The 27,824-nt window shown below is 39.8% G+C and overlaps 1 protein-coding gene across 3 annotated transcripts in view; it reads right to left on the bottom strand.

The window, feature by feature from the left end:
• gfra3 (GDNF family receptor alpha 3) overlaps positions 1-21,351 on the bottom strand; it is a 56,231-nt gene extending 34,880 nt beyond the window's left edge. For 2 of the 3 annotated variants that reach the window (XM_028032158.1, XM_028032160.1), the window contains exon 1: positions 20,807-21,351. In XM_028032158.1, coding sequence (XP_027887959.1) covers positions 20,807-20,846 — 40 coding nt within the window. In that variant the 5' untranslated portion in view covers positions 20,847-21,351. The remainder of the gene's footprint in view (positions 1-20,806) is intronic. The other variant, XM_028032159.1, reaches the window with a different exon arrangement.
• Between the last annotated feature and the right edge of the window lie 6,473 nt (positions 21,352-27,824).

Below are 27,824 nucleotides of genomic sequence, written 5' to 3'. Positions count from 1 at the left end.
ACTGGATGGTTGAACAAGAGGTCACGGCTGTCTGAAGGCTAATTCAGAACCCAAATGTCAATATTTGTTCCATTTTCAGCTGGTGTGGTCTGCTTTTAGACAAACTGCACTGTGCCAAAACAAACAAGTTTTGAGCAACCTGTTCCCCTCCTTGCCTGTGGTGGCGCTGCAGCAAGAACCACTGAAGGAAACAACATAGCATTCACTGGAAGCTAAACCTTCCATCAGGATTATGCTCACAATGCTTTACAGTTGATCCAGTTTTACTTTGTTTAAAGCCGCACTTTGCCTCTTCCAAACATACTTCTTGTCATTTTCACCAAATGACTTAATCTCTGGCCCATCTGACCATAAACCTTCTGTATTAATCACTTAGTTTATCCATGAGGGTTGTTGCAACATTCAGTCAAGCATGAAGGTGTTGGCAGTCTCAGTCAGCTGGTGCTCCAGTAGTTCCTGGTTCTCATTCTTGATCATCCTCAAGACTTTTTTTAAATTCAAGGGTAAAAGTTTATATCTTCCCAACCGCAGGAGAGTGGGCACCATTCAGAATGTTTTCCAGCTCTGAAAGAATGGGGTGGCTGTGGCTCACCATAGAAGTTTGCAGAAAGACATCAGAAAGTTGTGGGTTTGATTCCATCTAAATGTGTTAGTTTAGGCGAGTGAGAACAGGGCAGTGCCCATAATGGGCCCCTGAGGACCCCCACATCTCAGTAGGACAGAAACTGACAAATGTACAGATTTTTTTGGACAAAGACTTTCCTGTTTGCAAACTATGACCTGAAGCACAGCAGATCATTATAGCCACAGGATATTATACAGTTTATCTATTTGCTCCAGGCTGTTCAGATGTCAGGAGAATTCATGTTCCACAGTATTAAAGCAGCAGTCAGATCTATTACACAAGTATGGGTCATTTGCCTAATTAAAGAGTTAAAAAGAAGTTGGTAAAATGTTTATACTTGGAAAAAAAAATCTTTTCTGTACAATAATATTGATTGAACCCAGACTGAAATTTGTTATTCATGCTGTTTTCATAAATCAATTTTCTTTTCAAAAAGCACCAAATAGGCCTAGAATGAAATAAAGCAGAAGAAAGGGAATTGTCCTTGGCTTGCTTACAGGATGGTTGACATCCAGGCTCTGTACAGTTGTAGGGTCAGGAAATGGACCACAAATATCACTGCAGACTCCACACATGCTGTGCGCAAAGTGTTTATACTTCTATCTTGGGGCCGGTGCTACAGAGCATTATTCCCAGCCACCCTGGAGAGCATTCGTTCCCCCAGGCTGTCTCTCTGATCCACGCAATGAACAACTTACAGCCTGCGTAAGCATACCACACTATAACACTATTATAACCTGCCTTCAAAGAACATAGACATTAGGTGTACTTATGCATATATCCATATTGTTGTCTTGGCCAATAAAGTTGTTTCTGATTCTGACACCCTGTGTAACTTGAAACGTGCAAGAGTTTTTCCAAAGAATTCCTTTATCTTTTATTTCTTCTTTATAATCTGTCCATGGTGACCCCGTCTCTCTCCCGTTGACCTCTGGAGATAGGCACCAGCACGCCTTGCGACCCCACTAGGAATAAGCGTGCATGATGCATGGATGGATGGATGGATGGATTTCTTCTTTATTATATTTCCATTTAAACTGCCTAATGAACAACCACTGTGGTGAAGAGAAAAACACAACTACTCATCTTATTTGGCTTGATATTACCCAGCAGCAGGAATTGAAGACATCGATGAAAACTATACACTACTTTTATTTATTATTTCACTGCAGGGCAAATCTAACTAACAATCCAACCAGGAGTTGCCCACAATGCAGATTTCTTACATTTCCAAGTAGCAACAACATGTTGTGTACCAGCTTTTCACTGACTCCCTCGGTTGCTGGATGTGGTGGGGTCACCGCCTCCAGCTACACTTAAAGAGCTCTGACCTTTTTACTGAGAGATAGATCACAGTTGCCAATCACTGCTCATAAAGAAGACAATTTAAATGGTCTTAAGTCTGCTGTATACTTCTGTATACACAAAGTTTTACTTTGTGACTTTAAATATGCTTCAGACTAATGTCGAAAAGAACAACACAGAATGAAATACCACTATGTTAATTGACCGAAAACCCACCAAGGTCACTGAAATGACTTGAAGCACTAATCAATGAAAAAGTTTTCTTTAAATAAACATCTTAAAAAATAAACTAATGAAGCAGGCTTGGACAAAAAAGTCTTTATACTTTTTGCAAATTCAAAAATAAAGATAATTTCAAAGGCTGATCTATGACCAGAAAAGTTCAGACCCAAGTTGATTGACTGATTATAAACTCTGGCACAAAGTCTCTTTCTTTCCCAAATGTGGGATCAGTTTCCAGTCATAAACTGTGTGTCCTGTAAGATTCCACAGCATCACATGGGAGAGTCACAGTCTACTGACTTTCTACCATCAAAGAGATTGGGCCGACCACCAGAGGATTAGAAGACAATGGAAATCTGCAGTGTTACCATTGGACTGTGGGCTGTGAAAGCAGGAAGACTTGTGTGAAAACAACAAAACAACATTCTCTAGTACTCCACTTGTAATCAGTCAGTTTGTCTATTTAAAGGGTGACCAGTACTCACTGTGCTGTATGGTGACATAGAGACACACTGAATATGGACACATAGACAGAAAATCATAGATAAGCATGTTAGCTAAAGGCTATCAGAGCATCTCCAAGCTTGACTACAGTTACACATAGTCATTAGATGTTTAAGGTCCATGGGAACTATATAAAAATTATGTTATTATAATATGCAGAACTATAATATAATAATACACAGGCCTGAAGCTAGCTTCCTATTTCAGCTACCAAATATGGAAATGACTAAAGGGCGATTCCATCTAATTTTTCACTATTTTGAGCTAGTCTGCTTTACTTCACAAACCTATACTTATAGTCCTCAAACCTGGACTGAACCATTTTACACTAAAAGTATAAGATTTGAAACATAATTCTGCTTTAAATACAGAATAATCTAGTCTAATATACTTTGAAATGGGTTTTTATTTGATATTGTGAACAAGCTGGTGTAAATTCTCAAAGATCTCAGAAAGTCCTTTCAAATAAGCTAGAGAGGTATGGTGAAAGTCTGTCCTCAAGACTAAAACAATACTGATAGTCCAAAGGTTCCTCTATTCCTTATGTTTGGCATCAAGAAACAAGCCAGTAGCTATTATCATTGATATATATATAGCAACGATAATAGCTACTGGCAGTAGGCAGTTTATTATAAAACTGTCTACTGACTGTAGACAGTTTTATAATAAGTTTTAATGACAGTTTTAATAAAAAATAATAATAAGTGTTCAAGTGATTTCACTGCACAGTCTAACATAAAAGTACCACAGACAAAAACCAAACCAGGACTAATGAAATCAAACAAAACAGTCAAGTACATTGGGGTTACACAACATGACAAAGATCCAAAGCACACCAGCAACTCAGAATTGCAATTGCAACCTGGCCAATCAGTGAACAGAAGAGGTGGTGAATGCTAACGTTGATTTTCTGCGCAGTTTTAGAATTGCAGTCTATTTATGGCTGTAGTTTCACAATGTTAGCAGAGGAAGTGAACAAAGCCACACAGGCTCCGAATATTAATGATTAATAGTAATTAAAGTCAAAATCAATTAAATTAAAGACATTTTATTGCGGACAAAGATATCGTAACGTCATACTGTAGTTTCCTTCATGATTGAGCTGGCACCCTGCATAAGTCACAGTCAAAGGTTAGCGATATGGTAAAATCAGAGTCCATGTCTCCAGCAAGCAATCATTTCTCAGTAGTTGATGGTCAAAAGCAAAGTGGAGAACAAGAAGCTGGTATTTACCAGGCTAATCCTGTCTGGACAAAGATGGAATCACCCAAATCCCACGGATCAGTGAGATCAGGGCGTTTATGTTGCAACAACATATTAATGTAACTGAGTTGAAATCACAGCACAGCCAAATTCCTTCACAGCGATTAAAAAACATTTACCAGTTAAGACAATGAGTTATCAGGTTTAGAAGATGGTGACTTTGTCACAGATGAACAGGTTGGTTTGACTGACATTTTTCCCAATAAAAAAGATTAGTCTTCAATTTAACCTGTCATTTGAAGACTGCTAGTGTTATAATCAGGTAATATTTGTCTGATATTAAACTTAGATCTCTAAGGGCCAAATAGATTTTCACATCCCTGTATAATAATTTGATGACATGGGTTATAACTACAGCCTTCCTCCTCAGGCTCTTCTAAAAACAGAGAGAAGGGATCATTAATATTCCAGATTATTACGTCAAGCCTGTTTCCTTCCAGATAAAAACCGTCAAATACAGAGTGACTCCTGGAAGGGTTAGCTGAAACTGATGTGATGTTGCACCATCCCATTCTGAAATACTCTGGCACATCCAGCTGTCATCTACATTTCACATAAATTTCACCCCAATTTTCATGCAAATCTGTGAATAGATGCAAATACTAATGCAGCTTTCTATCCACTGTTTTCTGTGGGTTGATCAAGATGAACGTTAACCAAGAAAAACTATCACCATAGACAGAGTCAGTAAACCATAAGAAAACAGAAATTATGCAGCATAATTATGGACACCTGACAGTCTTGAAGAGTTAAAAAAAACACCTGATGAAAATGTGACATTTTGTTTCAAAGCCAGATACCTTTGGGAAGGTTTCCCTTAGCTCTATACAGAGTTATGCATTTTCAGGTTTTTGTTTATCATTACTATCATGACTGCTCTAAATATAAACGTTACACACATTTCATGTTAGGATGTATTTCTGTTTGTTTGTGAAGATTTTATTCCAATTTCAAATGATTTGTTGTGTTTAAAACAGATTTCTTGAAGATAGATGGAAGCAGGCCAAGCATTTGTTTGCTTTTATTTGACATACAAACACAGTTACATCTATTAAGAGGGTATTTGGGTATTACTAACGCTGCATTGTGTGGAGTAATTAAGAGTAGTAATGTAATAAGTGTATATATTTGTGTGTGTGTGGGGGGGGGGGGGTGCGGGTGTGTGTATGTGTGTAATGTTAATGTAATGTTTGAACTCTTCTTGAGTTCAAACATTAGTATTGTTGTTTCTAAACTAATATAAACTTGTTTTCTTTGCATTATTTGAAATCTGAAAGCACTGCATCTTTTTCGTTATTTTGACCATTTCTCATTTTCTGCAAACAAATACTAAATTTTTGCTTGGAATCTCGGAGACATGTTGTCATTAGTTCATAGAATTAAAGAATTTGACTTGCATCCCGTCATTGAAATATGTTTTGCCAGTTTCCGTAAAGCTTGGCATATGCTCAGTTCCAAGAGGCATTTTGACAGAATGCCTCTTGTAACAGAGTCATTGTTGTGAACCCTGCTAGGTAGATACATAACAGCCGTGCGTTCATACCAAGTAATCATTCTGAATGGAAACCCTGAAAACCAAGTTCTGTCAAGTGGAGCTGAATAAGTTCTAATGGCAACCAGCTTTTTATCTTCTTAGTAATCAAGTGCTGCAAAAATAATGCAGTTCAAATATTTACAAGAAAGTTTTCCAATAAACTATCTCAGTGTAGTTGGATTTAGTTTTGGTGATCTACTGTGTTGATAACAATGACAACTTTCCATTGGTTGCACAGCAGCTCTGTGATCTCAGAGTGTGAAGGGAGTCACTCCTATGTTGACTTCCTTAAGACAGTCAATTTACATCCCAACAAATGCAGCCTATGACTGGTTCTGAGTGGTTCATTTATATGAACTGACCATATGACATATGAATATATTGCTACACACATCTCCTACTCATATGAAACAGAAATGCATGTTGGTCCATATGCTGCCAATTAAACTGATATATTAGTCTGAGAGACCCGGTCAGTCAGTATTCGATTGATTATTACAGAATTAGATCAATGTGGAAAATGAATCAGATGATCTTTATTGTTCCCAAGAGGACGTTCACTGGCCAGTGAGATGACGCCATGTTAAAGGAAACATCTTCATCACCATGCCATGGCACTTATAAAGAGTAGACAGTGGCAGGCAGTGCTTTGTTCCTGACTCCCTGATGACTTAGAACTGGGTCACTGAAATGGTTGTACCAAAGTGAACAAACAGAACGCAATGATTTTGTCCATTAGCAATTCTGCAATTACACTACTTGTCATTTTTCTACAAGCTAGCTGAGCTGCATGACAGAGTTTTAGGCCGGAAAATCATTGGCTGTTTGCCTGAGAAGCGTGTTCTGTAAAACACATTACTTTTATTTAGCAATCCCAGAGGATACAACCGCATCACCAGACAAGAGCACAGCACAGCGACAAAAAAAATCATTAATTTCCATCAATGAAAATAAGAAATTATATTCCGTATTATTAGGTATCCAAAATGGCGATTAGACAAGGAAAATCAGGGAAGATAGATTTCAGTGTCATATTCTTCAGCAAATCCATCCATCCATCCATCCATCCATCCATCCATCCAGTTTTCCTGGGACTGTCCAGTTTGTCCTCTCAGTGCGTCATCCCCCACAGACCTCCCATCTAGATCAGAGTACCTCAGTTGAGTCCTTTAATGCAGATGAGCAGTAGCTCTACTGTTACATTTGTTCAGATGATGGAAATCCTCATTTTATCTCTAAGGGTGAGCCTAGCCACCATACAGAAGAGGTTTGAACCAGGATCTTTGTATTTCACTCCATATCCATGTCTCATAAGCAGAACACAGATAAATTGGTAATCATGAACTTCTCTTCTCAGCCTCATTCTTTCTTCACCACATCACAGTCCCCACTTGGATGTGAAGCACACCAGTACCTGTAGATGCCCATGATGGGCTGTTGAGGTTCTCAAATCAAACACCCTTCTCTCCATGACTATAACATCCTGTCCATGGACGGCACAAAAAGGGATCAGTGGTGAGACGCAATGCCTCCAGGCTAAAGGTCTGATCCAAAGCCAGGAAGAAAACCACCTCACCGCTCTGAAATAAAATTGTATTAATTAAATTCATTTTTCCTGATAAATTCTAAAGCGATATTTACTTGACTGCTTCGTAAACATTCAGGTGAATAAAGTTCAATATCTGTGTTCAAGTTTTGGTTAGTGACTGTTAAGAATTTATCAAGTAATTAAATGTTTGCATTCATGCTCTTATTTTGAAGTTTCCTCTTCTCACATTCACACAAGAGACACAAAATAAAACACAGAGAACAAGACAAAAGCAAAAACATGATATATAAGATCATTACAGGCAAGGGTCACCCTGGACAGGTCACTAGTCCATCGCAGGGCAACACAGAGACAGACAGGACAAGCAACCATTACACACACACACACACACTCACAACTAGGGAGAATTTAGAGAGACTAATTAACCAAACAGTCATTGCAGGGGGGGCGCGGGAAGCAGTATGGATGAGAAAAAAAACAGTCACACAAAAGTGTTTCACTGTAAAGATGGTTTGTAGTTTGTTTTGTTGCAACCTGCAGTGTGAAATAAACTTCAGTGGAGTTTGAAAACAAAATATGTGTATAAGTTTATGTCTGGTTGAACGTTGTGTGTGCCCAGTGGATTTTTTATTTCTTTTTGGGGGGATTTTATTGTAATCCATAGGGGGCCCAGAAAATCTTTGGGAACCACTGAGTTAAAGGGTTGTAGTCTTTGAAGGAAAGATATATTTTAAATTGAATTTAGCATGTTAGCATTAGTTTCTGAAAACTACTGTGTTGTACAGAGCTTTAGCAGAGCTAATGTTTATGATTAGTACTTTAGAGCACAACTAAGGTTTTAGTTAGCGGTGTCCTCCACTGACACATCCCATACCACGGCCAACTGGACTGGTCTCATAACTATTAGAGAAAAAAATGGCAATAAGGTTGGATTGGTTGGGCACACAGGCTGAGGGAAACTCAACAAATCATCATTTATGATTCCAACTAAATCACAAATGATAATAAAGGGAACCGCTGGATAAAATAAAGTAATTGTGGAAGCATACCTAGCTGAGTGTATTGAGTCACATTCATCAAAGTTCTGCTGAAAACTAAAGAAAGCACAAGAACATCGTTGTAGGTACTGACGAGGAAATCTTACCTTCAGAATCTGTTGAATGTAGAGGAAGATCAGCAAACATTATTCTACTAAACACAAACTGAAAGTTGTGGACTGGTCCGACAGAACCCTGACATCAGCACCAATAAAACCCGTAACCTGTGGATAAAAACTGCACAAAACACGGCAGCCATCGCTCACATTGCGTGTGAAGGACAGAAGAATGAATAGGTATTCATGTGAAAATATCGATCACTCGCTTCCTCGCAGTGAAGAAGCGTGATAAATCACAAAAGACAACTTCACCGATCACAGGCAGCAGCTTCAGCACCAGCTCTGTCTTTAATAATGATGCACTACAGCATCAATAAATCCTTAGGGCATTCATTCTGAGCTTGTGATATAATTACCATTAACAAACAGAAACAGCTGCTGCTGGCCTTTAGACTCCTACAGGATTACACTCTGTGCCACACAGTTAGATCTGTACTTAGTTTGAAGTGCAAAGCAAGAGGTGAAGCTTCTCCACAACGATGTTCCTCTCTTTTCATTCCAGCTGCCCAGCCTAGACGCTCTTCCTGCAACACCACAGATTCCTGCTGCTCACACGTTTTCATATTTTGTTCCCAACAACTGTGTTGAGGACAAAGAGGAGGAAGAGAGCTTTTCTGGGTGAAAGTAATCCTGGCACTGTGATGAAAAGTGGACGTGATGCGTTTCACATCCACTTTGGGATTGTTTGGAACCAATAGAGGAGTAAATGGTTGGTTAGAATAGCAAGAGATGGCAAACACAGTCGAATGAATAGAGGAAGAACAGACAGCCATCTCAAAAAAAAAAACTTTAACTTATCACAAAGGAGAGAGGAAAGAGGTCTCAGTAGGAATGACAGAACACAACAATAAGGAGTGGCTGACATAAAAAAATAAAAATAATAAAAAAATAAAGGCATAATCCCATCAATTCTGACTTAAATGGCATGTCCGTTTCAGATCAGTGGAGTCAACATGTTGGAGAGTGAGGTAATCAGTAAGTAAACAGAAAGCTAGTTCAATTATTCATTACGGAGGCACTGTGCTGTACTGTACAGCCAGAAATGGAGTCTTAACATACACCTGTTCTATCCTATTCATTCTGCAGTTCCTCTGCTGGCTCCATTACTACAGCTTCATATATCCAAGCATGTATCTGCAGAACTAATGCCTGGTTCACCACAGAGATCACACACGCAACGCTAAAAACACTACGGCATAACGGGTTTGGTCGTGCAGTATGTGGTGTGGAGCCAGACAGCAGGAGTAACACACCATACACACACACACACAGATTTTACTCTCCAACAATCAGATATCATACAAGAAATCTCACAAAACCCCTCGAGACCAAACGTGAGTTCATGGCAAACTGGGAAGAAGCAGTGGTGACAGTTTGTGCATTATATTTAACAGACAAAATTACACAAAGACGTCTCTGATGTCCACTAGGCTTTCTGATGCGCCTCTAATTACAGAATGCCTTTATTCATGGACAATTTTAACTTTTCCCTCACAATTTTCTAACTTTTTAAAATCAAAGAATATCCCAGTTTTTTCTTGTAAATAGTGTGAAAATCACCTTAAAATACTTTTTTGGTGGAAATGTACAATAATGACAATAATTCTCAGTTGTACAAATTCACTCACGAGAAAATAATTCCAGAATATGACATTCTGCAAAAAACTGAAATGAAACGTTTCCCAACCAAAAGGTGAAAATTTAGTTTAGTTGTTGTTAAGGAGCCATTTCTGCATTTCTGTAAAAAAAAAAAATTTCCAACTTATTTTTGATGCTTTCTTTTCCAGATTGCAATAACCTGCTGCCATTAACTCCTTTTTTTTACCCGATTGTGTTTCTCTGTTTCTGTTAGGCATCTTTTTCTAAATATTCTATTTCACAGCTATAAAATACAGAAATGGATGTACTGTGTATCATTTAAAACCTGTTATTTCCTGTTTTCACGCTCCCTGCATCAAAATGAGTATGAAAGGAAATGTAAGAACTGATACATTTTTATTTTCTTTTTCCCTTACCTTACCATTTTCTGCTTTAATGATGCTCACCATATCAGTCTTTTCAATAATAAGGTCATGCAGCAGTGGAGTTTCCACTCCTGATGGCTTCCTTCATTTCTGATGGCTGAATTGTGAAAAGCTCACCCTGAAACCCGACTGAAGCTGAGGAGAGGCAGGCTGTGTGTTTGCAGCCTGTGGTTACCGGACATGTGAGGGCGCCTGCATGGACTTTGGCTCCACTTCATGCGCTTCCTTACTAAGAGCTGAAGTTGAGAGCTCGTAATTGGAGTCTGAGTGACCTTTTAACAGATCACAAACTTCAAAACACTTGTAAAATTAGTTCTGGAGCACCAGGGTAGGTCAACCACTCTAATAATAAAAACATTTAACATTTCGAACACAGTGCTGAAAAATAACAATATAAAGGCATAAGAACTTCTGCTCTGACACCACTTTGTTATAAATGTAAATTCTGTTGCGACACCTCCAGGCGCTGCAACCATCTTCTGATGTCTAAGTTTATTTCTCATTTTGTTCTATTCATTTCTTTATCTTTGTATATTACGTATATACACATAACCTGCATCTTAACTCGAGTCGAGCAAATCTCAATCTCGTTGTAATCTGTTGATGACAATGACAACTAAATCTTATCTTATCTTATCTTATCTAAATTGGCTATTTTATACCTCCAACTCTTAGGAGTTTGTGCCCTGATTCCTCATCATTTTTGCACAAACGTCAGTCACCTGCAAAGCTCTTATCACATATCCCAGATTTAGAGACTCTGAATCACAAATCTAATTTCCCCCACTTCCTTGTTTATAAGACACAGTGCTAATAGAGGGGCCATGATTAGTGTAATTATGATCAAAGACCAATATAATGGATGATGTCAGGATGATTGGAAACATCCCACACAGTGATGAATGCCTTCTCCTGTTGGGTTGCTGTGTACTGAGCAAACTGCAGCCTCAAGTAAAGTGGCTGAATGGGAGAAGAAAAGAATATGGGAGGAGGGATTCAGCTGAGTCCCTCAGGTCAGATACAGAGGGTGGCCTGATGTAAACCAGCCCTTCAGATTGTCAACATGTCTTCATGGATTATAGCAAACTGTAAAGGCATCCAAGGTGCCTTTACAGAAACATTAGGCGCTATGTTGCCTAGGGGTTGCCAATAGTTGTGTTCTGTTAATTACACCCTGATCCAGCTTTATGAATGTTCTTTGTCTTGTGCACAACATATGAACTCAACCTGCTTGGGCTGGCAGCCCAAGAAGCCTTTACTTCTAAAAAGGAAACCTGGTAAAAAAAAAAAAAAAAACAGCCCCATTCTTCAATGCTTTGCTTCATACACAGGTTAGGTGCAGACATTTTTGTGGAGGCAACACAATCAGTCAATTGTAAAACATTCATTCCAATCTGAGTATTATCTCTGACTCTGAACTCATTGCATCTCATTCTCCAGGAGCTGATGGAGCGCTCAACAGTTCTGGACCGGAGGCTTTGGCGCATCCTTGTTGCAAGATGGCATTCTGCAGGATTTCCTCCTGCTGGCCCTCGTTCAGAGAGGAATGAAGACTTCTGATTGCTTCAACTGGAGAAATGTTCCCCGATTTGAAAATCTTGCCTTTTGTAATTCCAGTGTGGCAGCAGAGTGTGGATTCAGCCACTAGCTCAACACCAAAACTTTGAGATGTTTGATTAAACACAAGAGGGTGAACAATTAATGTCATGTTCATAATTTATGTCCTTTAACAAATATGTTTTACATATTTGGTAAAATGATGATTATGTTGTGACAGTACGATATGAGACAGATAATCTGTGAAAAGATCGAGTCCTTCCACCTCCTCCCTGTGCTGCCACTGCCGTCTGATAAGAGCACAACCAAAAACAACCAATCAGAGCCAGGAGGAGGGTCTTAGCGCTGTCAATCAACTCATGTATTCATTGTATAATGTGCTAAAGGTGGGAAAAAAAATAGTTTATCCATCATAATCTGTGGCCATTCTAACCAGCTTGAGCATTTGAGGCAGGCTTTGCACTTAAGACCCGTTTTATCCACAGCACTTAGAGGGCAGAATAAAGTTTATTCCATTTCCAAAACTCAAACAGTCTGGAAAAATGTAAAAGATGGATAAATGCTTCTGGTTGAGCTTATGAACAGCTGAATACAACAATGATCGACTGCCACATGTTCATCTGCATGAAGGTTTTTGCCATCATTACATTGGATGCTTGTGGTGAAATCAAAGATTAATGTTTCAGGCTCCAAAATGATAGATGTGAGCTCTGGCTTCAAAAAGGTGCCGGTTCTTTGTAAACCAGTAACTTTTCAGGCTGTGGTTCAAATATTCATATGCAGCCTGACATACATGATCGAAACATAGTTCAGATACGTACTATTAGGTAATTGCTCAAGTGGAAAACAACTGCCCAAGACTGCCATGAAGGTCACATAGATATAGAAGAAAGCATGGCTGTTCAAATATTTGGAAGATTAATAAATCTAATAATAAAATAAATGATGAATATCCTCCAGCAATACCAGTTTTGAGCAGCAGGACAACCTAATAATTCCAGTACAACATGGAACAATATGGTTCTGTCTGGAGGCTCTGGGTCTGAAGGGGCCACAGATTACTGCTGCATGTTCCACAAATTGTTTGGGTGCAATATGTCTGAGTGGTACAGATTAATACAGCTGAGCTGCTGAGAATATTTATGCAATAAAAACCAAAAGAAATACAAACAAAAATGTATTTCAACATGAGAGAGCAGAAAACCACCAAGTAGCCAAAGATAAATGAAAAGAAACACATTTAGTTATTTGTCAAAGCAGTGTAGCGCTCCTCAGACCTTTGGGATTTAACATGAATTTCTCCAGACCTGATGTATGACTCATTCGAAATATTTTGCATTTTCTTTGTCTTATTGTTGGCTGATAAGGCAAAAATGCCTCCACAAATATCTCAGGGAATGCAGTAACGCAGTGAGCTTCACTACTTCACCATATAACCGTGTTAGTTTGTCGGAGGTCTGTTCTGTTTTCACATGGAGGAGGAGCCATCTTGTCTTGGCATCATGTCAACTGGCCATACAATATTCTCCTCACAAGAAGGAGAACCAATCACAGTCGCTGCTCACACCTGGGAGATAGAATCATAACATCCTTGTTCAGTCACAAGCTGAACTTCCACTTTCATCCAAACAGAACTCAGCAACGGAAACCAGACCTTAGCTCAATAAGCTTCAGTGTTAAATATGACATTAGTTATAGTTATCAGTGTTTCTGTTTGTGGGGAGTTAAAAAACATCTCTCCTAATTTGTTTTGCTTTGAGTTATTATTATTTAGGGTTGGGGACAATATAGTAAGCAAAAAAAGAAAATAGCTGTCATTTTATCATTGCATTTTTATTTATTGTTGATGATAACTGAACTCCAGGTTCATGACCTTAGGGATTTTTTGTGTCCATCCCCTGATTGGTACTTCTCAGTAACATTTTCTTTGACTGGTTGGAGTGGTTAGTCTTCATGAAATGGTAGCCATGGTTACTGAAAACCAGAGAATGGACCGTCCAGAACCAGATGTCTTTATTCTACAATCACAATGAGAGGAATGGAGATCACCTGACTGCAGTGAGACGACATGTATGCACCAATTGGCAGGGACTCTGTTGAATTAGGTCAGTCACTTTAAAGGGGATGAATATTAAGGTAATCACCAACTTTATGTGTCAAATTTGGATTTAATTGTCATTATTTTGTAGAAACCAGATTTCACTTTGACATTGAAAGGGTTTTTTGTTTTGCCAAAAAATGCCTAATTTTAAAGGTCCTAATTGATTTGTAAAAGCTATTAAAAATGTTAAATATCCAAAGGAGAGATTTTTTTTCTGGAAACTCCAAATAGCCAGGCATTTTTTTTCCTTTGTGTACATACAATGTTAACACATGAAACCACAGAAATTTTATGCATTTAGTCCCGGAGTGCCTGAAAGGTCTCGTTTTGCTGCCATAAAGAGAATAAATGCACAATGACTGAAAACTACTTCGAACTCCAAACATCCCGACTGCAAAAATGCAGTAGAAAGAAAATCTGTCAAACAGCCAAGAATTGCAGCTGTCAGGGGAACGGAGTGAGAAGCAACAACAAAAAAAAAATCTTGTCAAAGAAAATGGTTCCGAGTTTCACAAGCTATAGAAGAGAAAATGACTGCTGGAAGAGCAGAAGTAAATGATGGTTTTATGTTTTCCTATTTCAAACACTTTGGATTACTGTGATTTGAGTAAAGTTTCCAAACAAGATCTGGAAAAAAAATGTTTTGGTTATTGTTACTCAAACGCTAAGCTTTTTATTTATCTGGTTATTGCAAAGAATGGGTTGGATTTTAACTGTTTTAAAATGTTCTCATGCGGTTTAGATCATACATTCAGACAGAAACTGTTACGCAGCAAGAGAGAATTAGGACACCATTATGAACACCAGCAGACCTGTGATGGGGACAGAAGCTGAAAGGTCTGAAAAGACTTTCAGAGGCATGAGTAGTGGAATCATGAGCGAGCCATAGAGCGATTCACATAAATATCCTCTATGAAGACATCCTGCTTAGTTTGATGTATAATACTCAAGTTATTATTATCGTTTTTTCCCTTCTGCTCTGATGCAAGCTAATATTAGCTAACAATATCTGGAAGTGTGGTCATTCACTTCCTCTGCTGCTATTAAAAAGACACAACCATAGACAGACTACAATTCTGAAACAGCTCAGAATCTCAACATCACAATTCAAACCTCCTCATTCTGTTCACTGATTGGCCAAGATGAAATGCATCCTGAGAAACTGATGAGCTCAGTGGAAGAAATCCCAGTAGGGAGATAAGTACTGAGCAGAATTATATTAGAATGCAATGGCCAGGCTAACCCGTTAGCACAAGCCCAATCATGTTACCCTTCACCATGTCGTGAAGGGTAACAACACAAAACAACAATAATTCAACAACATTGCTTAGTGTATCTGCTGGAAATCAGCTGTGCTTTAATTATAACCTCAAACTATACAATCAGCCAAAGTTCAAGTGACAGTAAATTGAAATTAGCTGGTCCTCAAACAGAGGTTTCTGTTTGTGGACCAGCTCCAAAACTCCAGAGATTCAACATGGTGAAGAGTCACCATGTTGAATCCCTGCAGTTTTGTACGTGACTTTTCCCGGTCTATCACGAGAGGCTCTGCACAGATCATCCATCATAACACCAGGGGGATGTTTTGTAACCTTTGCAACCTATAATTTAACCTATGATGATTTCCTATATGTTAGTCATGGTCTACTGAAAGGAAAAGTGGTTTTATTACTTATTACTACCAGCAGGAAGTCACTTAGAGTTATTCTGGTTGATCAGAGGACTTAATCGTTCATATTTCATTCTAGCCTATTTGCCTAAATTAGAGTAAATGTAAAAGGCATGTAAAACAATTTTTTCAGTAAATAATAAACTATGAAATTCAATTACACAATGTGATTTAACAGTTTTACCACTATGACATTATGACATCTGAAATGGCCAGCTAGGCAGTGAAATGAACTGAAATACAAGTATATCAGTGTGAAAGGGTTTGCTTGTTGGTACAAAATGGAAGTAGGAAAGTATGAAATGGCAACGTGTGTATTAAACTGGGGGTGATTGCTGCCAAAGAAACAAACTGATTCAGAGTCAAATAATTTTTTTTACCTTCAGAAAGACGTGTGGTTCAATTGTCAAAAGTGTTTCAAAAGTGAAAATGTAAACGAAAAGGCAAAGTGTTTATTTTTCTCCACAGATAATGAATGTTCCCTCAGAGACACTCTGCTTCACACGTTACACAACAAGCAGACGTCTGAAGCTGAGAACTTGAAAACATTTGTAGGATTTAAAGAACAAGTGGAAATGGAAGTCAGTGGTTCCTGCTGCCATCCCAAATCTGTCAGAGAGACTAACTTGGGATTGTAGGTCCAGCCACAGATCTGAAGCCAATTTCTGACACATCTGTCACTATGATAGCAGATGGACATGAGGTCAAGCCTTGGCCCAGACCTTCACCGCAGAGAGCAGAGGTACCTTCAGGGACCACTGACTCGGGGCCGGAGTCGAGTTGAGATAAGGACACACTCGCAGACGCATCCCCGCACGCAGCATAATGTTTGTTCACACACTCAACAAACACACAGTGAAGGCAGCAGCAGCCAACACACCATCTGCTTTCTCTGTGTTTGAGTTCCAAATCCCAGTTATCAACAAACCACACAGAAGACCTCCAAACTACTCCCCCAGACACACCGATTCCCTTTGAGAAGCATGCGGCACGCACACACTCATCAGCAGGCACACACGGCGCATACACTCCTGCTTCCAGATCAGATGGAAGCAGGTGGATGGAAGCCTCGTCCGCTGCTCATTTTTCATTAAATGTAACAGAAGAGGGAAGATGGATTTCCTCACTTCTTTCACCAAGTTCATTCCCCTCACTCACCTCTAATCCTCTTCATCCTCACTCCTCCCTCTAACCGGGTCTGACCCGGGATGATCGCCTCGCCATCCGACTCCAAGCTGCTTCTTTTTTTTTCTTTCCACACTTATCATCAAAGCAGCTTTATGATACTCATTTCACTGGCCTCATTGCTTTTCATGGACGTCATCATCTGTCACCAGCGATCAATAGAGATAAGACGTCCTCTCTCAGTCTCAATCTCACTGTCTGCTTACTGCAATGGCCCCTGTTGTTCAAAGCATGTTCCCCTGCAGTGCAGTGGAATAATCGTCAGAAATAAGTGTTTCAAAGGTGAGGCGGCTTAACGAGCAGAGCCAAAACCGCCCGACATCTGTGTGTTTGTATGAATATACGTTCTTGTGTGGGAGAAGAGTTTTCTTAATCATTTTGGCTTTTTACCCAAAGCAAGTAATGAAAAAGGAACAACACACACACACACACACACACACTACAGTAGAGTAAGAACTCATGCTGTGTGAATGAAATTCTTTAACTTCTAAATTAAGAGCCATAAAAGGAAGAGGTGCTGAGGAACAATTTATGCACGGGTTTGGAGTGTTGGAGTGTTAGGACAGATGTCTTTCTTAAAAATAAATGAGTCGCAAGATATTTGATAGCACAGAAGAATCCTACTGCTTTGAGGAAGCTTATTCTGTCATCAGGATGAGAGTGAAAATAGTGCAAACTGGGTCTGCTTTATGTCTCAAAAGGTCCCTAAGATGAAACCAGCTGTTAATGAGTAAAAGTCTGTGGAAACAAACAGGGCTAACGGGTGTAGAAAAGGAACCAAGAGATGGATGGAATGTTATGAGCAAAAAACTACTGCATTTAATGACTTCATTAAGTAAGAAAATGATGCAGTTTGATTTCTAGATGTGTACCGATCCCAGAAGGAAGTGATCTGAAAGAGAACCAAATTAAAGTTTCTGTGCTACATGAAAAATCCATGAAAACAATTACACAAAAATCTCCATTAAAACATGAGGTTACTGTTCCTTAAAAAGTGGGGGTTAGATTTGGCCATTGTGGCTCTCCGCACAGGGTGCCATCCCATCAGAGGGCAGCAGGAGAAACACAGATATCTGTTTACTGTACGGTGAGCAGATATCGTTTAAAATCCACTTTCTGCAACATCTATTTGTTAAAACAGAAAAAAAGCATTTTAATTATTAGCAATTAGATTGATGGAGAAATGTCCAGATGCATGAAAACCCAGCCGACTGAATCAGATGTTAGTCAGAATTCTTAGTATTATCAGACATGTAGTTAAAATCTCATCTGTGTTTATTAATTGGTTTCTGCATGTGGAGAAGGAAAGCATAACCCAGGGTTCCATTTATGCCAGACGCTGCCCTGCTGATCCAGCCGGTCCAGAGACATGAGGACGTTTAAAGGGGAACCAACGCGGAGTGATGCAGACCTGTTTGCTGAACTGCTACACTCCCAAAGTATCAGTATCACTTTATGTCCTGGAAAACTCCCAGGAGGCGTCTACGCAAAGTGAACCATGTTACGAATTCACTCCAACCCCCTAAAAATACACACAAACACGCACACCTGTCTGAGCGCCGATAAGACGTCAAACACCGCTGCTCCAAATGTGTTTGCACACCGGTGTCGGTTGACTGCACTTCCTCATTGAACGACTTGAACAATTTATTCTGACGCGCAGCTGAATCCGAGGGGGAATTTAGATTGAGATTGAAAAAAGGAACGAGTCAGACACGACCTGAAAGCCTTCAGGGAGAGAACCGAGCGTGGAGGGGGGGAGGGGGCTCTGAGGGGGGTAGACCTGGAGATACATGAGCCTGTCACTCAACGTCCCAGCATCAGAACACGCTGGACAATCATTAACAGGACTAATGAACACAGAAGGGCCACGCCGCAGTACAGAGCAAGCTCTCGTTTAAATCCACCGTGGGAGAATTTCATTAGTTCTGCTACGGCCCTGATAAAGGCGCTGACCAGAGAGCCGGCCGCCTGCACCTGGAGGACAAACTGAAAACATCAAGCAGATGGAGCTTTATGTTTTTCTTCTATTTTTCTTCTTTACTTTTTGAGAAAAAAATATCTTTAAAAAAAATCCAATGAGATAATAAACAGGAAATGATGGTAAATTACATACAGCTGGACTAGTGAATCACTGACCCTGTTACCATTACACAACACAATTTTCTGAAATTCAGCTGAACATAAACTCTGCCTGGTGGCCAAACACAAGTATGAGAGATATTCTTTATATTATTATTTATAATAGAAAGAATCCCACGGATGTTAAGATTGTTTTTTTTTTCTTTATTCGCATGACCAACAAAAGGTCATCTCAATCACACAAAAAGTGGAAAGAAAATCAATTAAATTTAAAAAGCTTTTCTCTGTTTTTTTTCTGGAAGCAAATTTGTCTTTTAAAAATCAATCAGCAACATCACGTACGTCCAGTTTTCAGTTCGTCTTAAAGCGTTGGAGTTGAGCAAATATTTGGCCGTGGCAGGTAACGTGTCCAAATGCGGCACAGCTGAAAAATCCCCTCTGACTCTATGTGATCTTTCTGATGAAATAATCAATAACCCCCCACCACTCCTCCAGAGCCCATTCTGAGCCATACAAACTGGCTCTGTGTTTTTTTTTTTGTAAGAAACTGTTTCATCTTTTGTGTTGCCTTAAGATATTAAAAACTATCCAGCCACCTTGAATTATGAGTCTGAATATTTGCTCATATTTTCTGCATCTGGAGCCAGATAATTGCACTGAATTTGGACCAGCAGCATCTACCTGTAAACCTGTTCCAGACTGCAATGTGAAATTACAAAATGGTTTCTGCAGCTTCAACCACGCCTATTAAATATGGTATGATAGCCATTCACAGCTCATTGTTTTTTTGTTTTGTTTTGGGTTTTTTTTTGTTTTTTTGTTACTGTTATTAATTTCTTCCAGAGTTTGAAGTCTGGAACACACACAGACATGGAGTTGAGCTCAACAAGCTGGTTCTCAGGAGCACGCTCGCACCCACAAGGAATTTATCTCACTTTATCCTAACAAAATGCAGCATTTCAGATAAAAAAAACTTTTTGTTAAATGGATCTGAAATTCTCAAGAAGTGCAGCTGAACATGTGGTGCAAATCAAATCCTCGGGAGATCCGACTTGTTGTTCAGATGAGATAAAAGGCCCTGCTCTCCGGGAGAAAACAAGAGCCTCACCGAGACCTTTAATCAGACAAAATTGAACTTGAATTGAAATATAAAAAAGGAGACTAACTTCTGAAAAGCTTCAAAAAATTCAGAGATGTTTTACTGTATCCATGTTCCCTCTGGAGAGGAAGAAGGAAAAAAGGATAAATTCTAGAACAGGAAAAAGTAAATTTATTTTTTTTCTATAGCTTAGACAAGATTTTCTTACGGAAACTATCCATAAAAATATTTTATCCTGAAGGTGTTACAGATCTTGTTCCATCACTAAAGCAAGATTAGAGAATTGTGTTACTTTTACATCTGCAGATATTCTCTATGTTTTTCAGGAAAAAGGGAGAAAAATATGTTACACTCCTTTATAATCAAAGTAACAGATAACTAATGCATGATATATATATATATATATATATATATATATATATATATATATATATATATATATATATAGAATGAAAGATTCTTTTTTTGTTTCTTTTTTCTTTATATAAAGTGCTACTGGTGTAATTATTGTGCATCCAGCTGGGTGAACTGGAAGGAACTGGGAGGAACACTCCCTCCCAGTTACCCTAACATCTGACTGATTGACCGGTTGATCAGTGAGGAGCTTTCAGCTGGAAGGGCGTAGCCTAGTGGCGTTTAATGTAAATATATTTACAGTCTGTCTCCCACTAAACCACAACCAGAAACTAACCTCTGACTCTAAAATATATTCACATTGTTGATCTGAAATTTCCTACTGAAACGCGGGAAAGTCCCATTTATTCTCCCTCTGAGGAGAGAGTCCAGAAAAAGGGTCCAGAATGAAGTTTGGATCAGAAAGCAAGAAGACAAATGAAGTTTACTTTCAGTGATCATGTCTGGTAAAGTTGTAAGGAGCCGGTTTCTGTTTCTGGTTCTGGTCTGCAGAATCACAGCAGAGAGTGACTCTTACCTGGGAGGAGAAAAGCGAGCAGGAACCCCAGAAGAACCATGTTGGTCGCGTTCGGGACGCCCGGTCAGAGGGCTCGGGGAAGGGGGGAGTACAGGACTAGTGAGGAGGGACGGGAACACTTCCAGCAGCTCCGCTTTGCGCGCCGCAGAAAGACGCGCAGCCGGCCGGCGGACACCTATCCGTGGGTCCGTTTATCCTCCGCCTGCAGCGGTCTGCTCCCCCCGAAGTTCTCAATTCCGCAGATGGAGAGAAGGAGAAGCCTCGGAGGAATAGTCTCGAAGTGCACTCTGGAGATACGGAGGCAGTTTCTGAGCGTGTGTGTGCGTGTGTGTGTGCCAAGGCTCCAGCGATCCCACCGCGCTGCGCTGAGATATCTACCCGGCTGGGTGGAGGAAACCTCGGGCGTCACGGGCTGCAGCTCCGCTCACTGTCGGTCATCACGACGCGGCTCCTTCCGTGGAGAGCTCCCGGTGCTTTCTGCGATCATGATGCTGACAGGCAGGGGGAGGCTGAGGTTATTAACTAGTGACATCCCTTCTTCCTCCTCCTCCTCCCCACAGATCATCATCATCATCTTCACCTTTAGGGGCAGTCGGATGCAAACAGTGCCTCATTGAGGTCATTATAATCGAGCAGTCTGACTGCACCAAGATTCAGGATATAATAACACAAACAGTTCAGACTTTTATTCAGAAGAAGAAAAACTGAAAATTACTGATCAAATACTTTGTCTCAGTCCATTTCTGTTCCTGTCGGTTGAAACAGATTGTCTTTTCTGGTGTTTGTAAGGTCAGTTTATTTATATAGCGCATTTTCAGCAACAAGGCAATTCAAAGTGCTTTACATGAGTTAGAGGAAATACAAACAAAATAACAAAAGACAAGCAAGAGAAAATAAAAGTATAAAAAGTTTACAAAAAAGGTAAAAGTATAGAACTACATATTGGTTTCCCATGTTTAATAAAAATAAGAATTTATAAACTAGTAAGGGTTTCTCTGGATTCATGATCTGACAAAACTGGATGTTGGTTCTCCATGTTTGATTTTATTAAATAGATGGTCCTAAATGTTGATCTAAGGGAGTGCTTCTCAATTCCAGTCCTCAGGCCCCCCCTGCTCTGCATGTTTTAGATGTACCTTTATTCCAGACCAGCTGATTCAAATGACTGCATGACCATCAAGTGCTGCAGAAGCCTGTTAATCACCCACATATTCAACCCAGGTGTGTGGCAGAAGGGAAACACCTAAAACATGCAGGGCAGGGGGGCATGAGGACTGGAATTGAGAAACACTGATCTAAGGTAATGAGTCGTTTCTCTATAAACTAATATAGTTTCCCTGGATTCTAAGTTTGTTCCAATTCCTGCTCTGGGTTGAATGAAATCCTCTGGATCTTTGTGTCGTTTAGTTTTCAGAAACTTTACAGCTGAAATACCAATGTGACCAAATTTATAGCAGCCTGCATTATATTACGCTGTTTAAAAAAAGAGACCAAAACAAACCAGGTATCATATTTACACTGCTTGGTCAGAAAAAAACTGCAACCAAAAAGAAAAGTTCACACCAAATATTTTATTGGATAGCCTCTGACTTTGATCAGTGGCATAGACGGACAAAATGTGGCAAACTGACGTGCATTTAAATCCAGAGATGATACCTTGGGCCACGTTGTACACTGTTAGAAAAAGACAAATATTTCAGAAAGGCACTTTGTTGCCCAGGTGTTGTAGCACCACTGGTGTCTGTCTGTGCACATTCCTGATTTTAACTCTAACTCACATTCACTGCAGGATTCTTCAGATAAGCTTCTGCTTATCAGATTTATTTCCATCCACTGTTGTATTCATTTTTTTCACTGAGATCTTCTACTGATGATGGGAGAGTCTGACCACTGAGTGAAAATAAAAACTTTCTCCAGCACGTCCCAAAGACTCTCAGTGAGGTCAAAGTTCAGACTCTGTGGAGTCTGATCCATGTTCCAACATGATGTTTCCCTGAAGGACTCTTAAACAATTTCAGTCTGATGAAGCTTGACGTTGTCATCTTTTAATATCACCGTGTCATCAGGACAGAAAATAACCCATTGATGGAACAACCTGCTCTTTCAGCATCTCCAGGTAGTCAGCTGAACTTTGACCTGACCAGCTGCAGCAACCCTAGATCACAGCGCTGCCCCCTATATGCTGTTACATGTATGCACTGGGTATGATGGGTGCAACACTTCATCTACCTGTCATCTTACTCTGGTTTGCCCATCATTTTGGAAGAAGGTCAATCTGGACTCATCAGATCACATGACCTTGTTAGATCATTCTAGAGTCCAGTCTTTATGCTCCTTTGCAATTATAGTTTTTTTTTTCCTTTGGAACCTCTGGCAGTGTGGGTTGGTACCAAGTCCGGCTGGAAAATCAAAGCAGCATCTCCATCCAGCTGGTCAGCAGAGGAAGCATGAAGTGTCTAGGTTCCTTTCCTCCTCAGCCAGTAAAATGTCTCTGATGTTGTTTCTGATCCAGCAGTGCTTTGACATGAGAATGCTACATGCTACAGTCCATGTCTAGTATTTGTCTGTGTGTGGCTCTTCTGGAATGGATTTCACTTTATTATCCTCTTAAGGCTGAAGTTCTTGTTGCTGGGGCACCTTTTTCTACCACACTTCTTCCTTCCGCTCAATTTTTTGTTAATATGCTTGAATATTGAACTTTGAACAACCAGTTTCTTCAGAATTGACCTTAGTGTCTTCCCGTCCTTGTGAAGGATGTCTGACTGTCTACTGGACGTCTGTCCAGTCAGCAGTCTAACGTGATCATGTAACAGACTGAGCCAGAGTGAGAAAGTGTTTAAAAGTCCAGGAAAAATTTGCAGGTGTTTTGAGTTCATTCGCTGATCAGGAGTTTCCACTAATGACCTTGGTAACAGTATTCTAATTTCCTGAGACACTGAACATGTCTCAGGAAATTGGGTTTATGTCTATAAGCCAATATCATCAAAATGAGCAGAAACAAAGGCTGAATATGTCACTGTGTGTGATGATTCTATGTACGAGTTTCACTTTTCTGAGCTGATTTTATAAGAAATGTTGCACATTTAGACAATATAAATTTTTTTATGTGTACTGAAATGGTTAGACATTAACCACAGAACACACACTGCAGTCAGAAGCTTTTATTCCCATCAAGATTTTAAGATGTAACATTTTTATTCTTATGAGCCAATAACATATGAAATATTTTCTGCTTTTCTAAGTATTGCTAAGATTTGATCCATTTTAAACAGAGTAACCAATTATTTCTGCACTGCTAGAGGTTTACTGAAAAGGTGTTAATGGTAGAAAATATGACATTGAAAAACATATTGAAAATATATATCGCCTCATCTAAGCACATATTAATGAGTCATTGCTGACTAGAGCGAGTGAGTCACTAGTGGTGCTTTCGGCCACTTAAACCTCGCTGGATGATAACGCAGCACATCATCCTCTGTCTTCTCCAGCTAACATTCATGCAGCTGGCAATCCTCCTCTAACCATACCACCCTAACCTGAGGGGATTTACAGTCGCTCAGTGAGTTTTAGAAACGCTTTCACAGTCCTTCTCAGTTGGTTCTTGGATGTCTAATAATTCTAAGAAGGAATATCAGAAAAATACACAAAGAGTACTGGGAATAAGTCCTCAGGTATATGCGGTGATTTCAACTCTCCTGGATGGAAGGAGGAGGCAAAAACTATGAAAGGAAGTACATTTCAGAGGATTATGCTATATTATTGTAATAGGCCACTTTGCACCACATGCAGCTTTCAGTTATTTTGCCTCTGAAAGGCAGCGAGTTAAAAAGTGGGGTCATTTAGAGGGCTGCAGGGGCTCCACCTGTTAAACCACTGTAGCATCACTTTCATTTCATTTGTACATAAGACAATAACAGAATCATAAAGGACCCTAACTGCCTGCAGTGTCACAATGTTCCTGCAACACTGCATGGGTCTGATGGCTTTTTTGACATTTGACCAGCAAAGACATCATAAAACTGAGATAAACAGTCTGAATTTAACTCTATGAATTATTCTGCAGTTGATGTTTGTCTGCTTTCAATATTTGTTTCATTTTTGATTCTTCACAATAAAAAGTTCAACCTCCTGAGACATTGCCACGTTTCCTCCTTATAATGCACAGCTATAGTGTTGATAGGAGGAAATCATTTTGTACAGTCATTTATTGGCCAATAAAGGTTTTATTGTACCAGCTGTTTAGTACGGCAGCATATTAGGGCCATTGTAAACAGAGGAACAAAAAGAAGGAGTAAATATCTGACAAGAAACTCTGAAATTTGCTAGAAGAAAACCTGAAAATGTCTGACTGTCAAAAGAGTTTTACTGAGCAAATGTATGTTTCAAACTCAAATTTCAATCATTTTCACTAGAAGATTTCTCTCATTAATCTCCAAATTTCTGAATTTTTTTTCTTGCAAATTTCTGCCGTCATAGTTTAGAACTGGTGTCTGAAGATTAAACCTACTGTGATTGAAGCAGTTGCTGTGTTTCACTGCACTATTATTGGCACCAATGGTGAAATTGTGTAAAAATTCTTTAAATAAATTAATTGTTATTTAACATCATTGAAAAAGCTTAAAAACACCAACCAATAAGAGAAAGCTTTACTAAAATATTTTGTACAACATTACTGGTGCCACAATGGTTGGTGCCCATAGCAATTGTTCTAAAATAAGTAAGGTGTCATGGTCAACCATTCAGCTGTAGGTCAGACATTGTGTTTGGGATTATTCACACCAGCCCTGTTTAATCCACTCTAATCAAACTCTAGTCCGTTTAACTATGACTGGATGGTTCGATGTGAATACCTAGTGGACCGGAGATGTAGTGGTCAGGTAAGGTCATTTTATTTATATCGCACATTTTCAGCAACCAGGCAATGAAACATGCTTTACATGAATTAGAGGAAATACAAACAAAATAACAAAGAAAAAGCAAAAAGTAGGCTACTCCATAATTCATAGACTAATAGGAGTTTCTCTGGATCTTTTTGTTTTAACTAATAGGTTTGATTCCTGTTCTGGGTTGAGTTGAGTATATAAGCTAGATGCTCCTGTTCTGGGTTGCTAGATCAGTAAAAGTACTGGAAAAAAACAGCCTTTTGTTGTAGCTTTGCTTCGTCCAGAGGGTTTGGACGATGGAGAAACCACTGCTTGTTGAAGACGTGGACTAAACTGTAGTTCTATTTCACCTGACTGGTTGAGCATTGCCTAAACTTTCTGCAATTTTACGTTTGTTCTTCAGCACCAGTGGAGCAGATGGTAATTGGTGCAGAGGGCAGTGGCCACAGCGCTGTGGTATGGGCAGTTAGGAGCCCTGCTGGACTCCATGACTCCAAAAAAAAAAAGAAAAGATAAACTGGATGAGACTTTAATGTCTGGCCAACCATAGAGATCAGCTACACGATGCAAATACATAATAGTGAGAGTTTTTTATGTGCAGTTCCTTGACAGGAAGCAGCCAAGATAGGAGCAAGATGGCTGCCAGGTGAAAATTTTTACAGGCATAGATTAATCTCACTCACATCAGGGAGACCAAATAACAGAACAGAACCCTAAACATGACATCAGCTGGCAGAACCAGGAAGTAACAGCAGGGTTCAGGAGACAATAAAATGCATAACGCCGTCGTGTTCATTTATCAACAGCTTTTTCTGTTTCACTTACAAATCACAGACTGTAATCAAGGGAAGCATTTTAATCATGATGCCTGTGTATACACACACACACACACGCCTGCACGCACACCCCCACATGCGCAAGTGTTATAACCTTACACCATCAAGCAAATTACATGCCTCCCTGCTCACCCCCAGAGGTCATCCAGCACCGCGGCCTGTGGGCTCCCAAGCTGTTCAGCTAATCAACGGAGAGCCTGGTCTCTCCAGGGGGAAGCATATGGTGAAGAGCAATATGACATCACAACAAATAACAACCGCCGTCGCATCACAAAGGAAGCGCTGCGGCAACAGTATGAATCTCTTCCTGAACACATCTGGCTGAAACGAGGAGGTCTGATTACTGCCTTGCTCAAGGGTTCGGCTTCTAGCTCCAAGAACGAGTGCTGGTGATCGTCACAGATTGCTTTAGTAAGTTAAGTTCTAATGCAGTCTTATCCACAACAGCAGTTGGCCCATTCACATCCTATAACTGCATTTATTCTGTTCTACTCAAGCTTGCAGCTACATCAGCGCTGCAGCCAACAAAGTCTGTAATCACAACATTTTTATTGCGTTGAATTCAACAGTATTTATGCACACTGACCACAGACAGAGGCAGCTGAAAGCGTTTAGTATCTTGTCTCAGTGGCCACTGGCAGTGAGTGTGGCACCACTAGCAGCAAACAAACCTTCTGCCATGATGGTTATGATTTCGAAGCTGAAAAGTCGGCATAAGCGGAACGATGTGAGCCGGTTTGGGACAGTGTCTCTACAACTGCAGCTCATGCTGAAGGTTCTTCATCTGTAAGGTGAAAAACATAAAAGAAAGAAAAAGCAGAACATCAATATTCAGATTCATAATCAATGAATCAATAATTAATTAATTATTGATTAATATTTACAAATTAACCTTGTCTGGGCTGGTTCCAACTCAAACTTTGATCATGAACCCGAGGGCTTTCCAGAGTACAGAGTTCTGTTTCTAGCTGTGAACTTTTATTGGCAACATCTGTCAATGTTTCTCTTTAAATCTGCTGAAGCCACTTTCCCAGCTTGGCGGCTGAAACCGTGAACCAGCACAGCCCCAGAGGGTCCAGCATGGCAGGATGGAAGTTCAACAGTCGGCACGTGGTCACGTGATTTTGTTTTCACACACACACAAAACCCACTGAACCGAGCTGTCATGAACCTCCCACTGCAGGACACTTCACAGTGGCTGGTCGTAGCGGTGGTCTACCACACACCTGAACTGAAGAACCACACAAGTTCTGAAGCTTGGAGGAGGAGCTGCAACATCTCATTTTCTTTTAAATGTTA

The sequence above is a fragment of the Xiphophorus couchianus genome, chromosome 11, assembly GCF_001444195.1.
Source record: "Xiphophorus couchianus chromosome 11, X_couchianus-1.0, whole genome shotgun sequence".
NCBI lineage: Eukaryota > Metazoa > Chordata > Actinopteri > Cyprinodontiformes > Poeciliidae > Xiphophorus > Xiphophorus couchianus.
The sequence above is the reverse complement of the archived record's forward strand: the minus strand, read 5'-3'. Positions and strand labels throughout refer to the sequence as shown.